Source organism: Sus scrofa, chromosome 9 (assembly GCF_054392235.1).
Source record: "Sus scrofa isolate SSC_HxYL_T2T_F1_AM1 chromosome 9, Sscrofa_HxYL_maternal_Yorkshire_Landrace_v2.0, whole genome shotgun sequence".
Taxonomy (NCBI): domain Eukaryota; kingdom Metazoa; phylum Chordata; class Mammalia; order Artiodactyla; family Suidae; genus Sus; species Sus scrofa.
In genome coordinates, this window is record NC_139391.1 from 39769188 (window position 1) to 39771953 (window position 2766).

The 2766-nt window shown below is 58.6% G+C and overlaps 1 protein-coding gene across 1 annotated transcript; it reads left to right on the forward strand.

Moving 5' to 3' along the window:
- Positions 1 to 455: 455 nt before the first annotated feature.
- On the forward strand, positions 456 to 1738 carry HSPB2 (heat shock protein family B (small) member 2). Its single transcript, XM_084976032.1, has 2 exons — positions 456 to 613; positions 1074 to 1738. The coding sequence occupies exons 1-2, from the start codon at positions 520 to 522 to the stop codon at positions 1526 to 1528; spliced, it is 549 nt and encodes a 182-aa protein (XP_084832158.1). The 5' UTR covers positions 456 to 519; the 3' UTR covers positions 1529 to 1738.
- The last annotated feature ends 1028 nt before the right edge of the window (positions 1739 to 2766 follow it).

Genomic DNA, 2766 nt, shown 5'->3' on the forward strand with positions numbered 1-2766 from the left:
TCAAGGCCAAAAGGCCCCTCACCGCACCCCCCAAAGAAAGGGCAGAAAGTTGTTTGCATCTTTCGCTTTACGTGGCTGGCAGAACCTTAAATCCAGGGGAGTTTTATGGAGTAGGGTGCCTGCTGCCTGCAAGTGAGGAGGAGAAGGAGGGTGTGGAAATGTACACCCTTTTTCGCGAGGGTCTCAGCGAGGCCTTTCCCGGACCTCCGCACCAGCCTCCCCTGCCCAGCTCGCTCCGCGGCCAGGACCCCCAGCTGTCCCGGGGGAGGGGGGAGGGAGGGGGCGGGGGATGTGACAGCTGAAGAGTGTGCTAGGGAGGGGACGGGGGTCCAGGCGGCGCGGGTCACACAGCCGTCGCAGGCGCTCCTCGCCCCTCCCCCCAGGCTCGGCACTATTTTGGGTGGTGTAGACCCCGCCCCCACTCCGAACGCACCCTGGCCCTACGGCGGCAGCTGGAGGGGTCCCGCTGCGACTGTTGGGGCCGCACCTCGGACCTGAGCCGCCGCCGCATCTGCAGCCATGTCGGGCCGCTCGGTGCCACATGCCCACCCGGCCACCACTGAGTACGAGTTTGCCAACCCGAGCCGCCTGGGTGAGCAGCGCTTCGGGGAAGGTACGGCCCGGACACCACCCCCTTGCCTCCCACCCCCACCTCCTGAAATTCTGGGCTGACCTCCCAAAGATCCTGGCCTCCACCCCACTCCAGGCTTAAGTGAACTCCTGGGGCGAGCCGTCTCCCACCCCAGACCCCCCCCACCACCCCTTCTAAGCTCGGCTCCCTCCCCTTCCTGCCTACCTCGGTGCGGGCTGTGCCCGCGGTGCTGACACCTGCCGCGTCTGCCTGGGCGTGGGGGCTTCCCCTCCGACCCCCCAGATCGCGTTAGGTTTGCTCCCCGCCCCCATTTCCCTTCTCAGTCCCCTCTGTCCAGTCCCTGTCATCCCTCCCTCCCCTGCTTCTTCCGACTCTCCCCTCCTCGCTCCCCGGGCCTCACCCCCGATCTCCCCAGAGTTCACCTCCTTCCCACCCCTCGTCCCTCATCCCGCCTCTCTCCTTCTCTCCCTCTGCCCCCCAGGCCTCCTGCCAGAAGAGATCCTGACCCCCACCCTCTACCACGGCTACTACGTCCGGCCACGGGCAGCCCAAGCGGCGGAGGGCAGCAGGGCGGGGGCCTCGGAGCTTCGGCTTAGTGAGGGCAAGTTCCAGGCCTTTCTGGATGTGAGCCACTTCACCCCAGATGAGGTGACCGTGAGGACTGTGGACAACCTGCTGGAGGTGTCTGCCCGGCACCCCCAGCGCCTGGACCGCCACGGCTTCGTGTCCCGAGAATTCTGCCGCACCTACGTCCTGCCTGCGGATGTGGACCCCTGGCGGGTCCGCGCCGCGCTCTCCCACGACGGCATCCTCAACCTGGAGGCGCCTCGGGGTGGCCGACATTTGGACACAGAGGTCAATGAGGTCTACATCTCCCTGCTCCCTGCACCTCCTGATCCAGAGGAAGAGGAGGAGGCAGCCGGCGTTGAGCCCTGAATGTCACAGACCCAGCACCCAGTTGAACCCCTTGCTAGCCCCCGCCCCCACGGTGATACGGAGCAGCTGCCCACCACCCTAGAGGTAGCAGCATCCTTGGGGGAAGGGAGAAGTGCATGGTCCACAATGTATGGTTTGGTCCCTTGGGACGTGTCATAGCGTTTTTTCGTTTAGTTTAGGGTGGAGCTGAATAAACCCAAATCTCAGGGCCTGGTTTGTGCTGCTCCCTATTCTGTGGCCTGGACAATGGGATGGGCAGGGAGGGAAAGACAAAAAGGACAGCTAGACAAAAAGCTGCTCAGTTCGATGTACCCAAGGTCACAGCACCCTGAGCTCACACTTGGATGCTGAGATCACACCCGGAAGCTGACACTGGCTCCAGATCAAATTCCTGGCCGTAATTTTCTCACAATGCAACAAAAGAGAGTGATCCTGGGAGGGAAAAGGGATATGCCATCCAAACAGCCCAGAGGGCACTGTCTGAGCTGGTGATTAGAGACACAAAAACAAGGGTCTCCAGACTGTCTGGCCTGTTTTGGGTAGGGGTTGGGAAAACAGCTTTTGGCTTCTGTGTTGCCTAAGGCCCTGTTTTCCCACACTAAGATCTGTCCACTGAAAATGGTCTCCGATTCTGAGGGATCAGTTATGTAGACATAGGGGCACTGCCACAGAAGCCTCTGCCATTGTCACCAAAACAGAGTCTCCCTCCTCTCTGCCTATGAGAGAAAGCACTTGTTTCTAGTCTTGTATCATCCCAAAGAGAGGAGTCACTGCACCACTGCAGCCAATCCAAGACTAAATGCAGAGGATCGAGGGCTGTTGGTATAGTGGTGACGGCTAGGGAAATTTCCTTTGTAAGAGGAGTCTTAATACGACGGGAATGGTGTATTCGGGACAGCCTGGAGGATTGACCTCTTAATTACTCTCTATAATCAAGAAAGCATGTGTGTGTATGATTTGGAGTGTCCAGAAGACCTCCCTGCCCCAATATAAATCTATATGGTGTGATGGACACCTGAAATTCTTCCATTAAAGTAGTAGATACTTTTTTTTTTTTTTTGCCTTGTGGAAATTCCCAGCCAGGGATCAAACCCTCACCACAGCAGCAACCCAAACCACAGTATTGATAACGCCGGGTCCTCAACCTGCTGAGTCACCAAGGAACTTCTGAAGTGGTTGGTTCTTAACTTTTTGGGGGTTTCAGACCCTTTTGAAAAATCTAACAAAAGCACTAGATC

Coding starts and splice junctions, on each gene's coding strand:
- HSPB2 (XM_084976032.1), top strand. CDS start 520: ATGTCGGGCCGCTCGGTGCCACATGCCCACCCGGCCACCACTGAGTAC. Junction 614..1,073: donor TGAGCAGCGCTTCGGGGAAG/GTACGGCCCGGA, acceptor TCTGCCCCCCAG/GCCTCCTGCCAGAAGAGATC.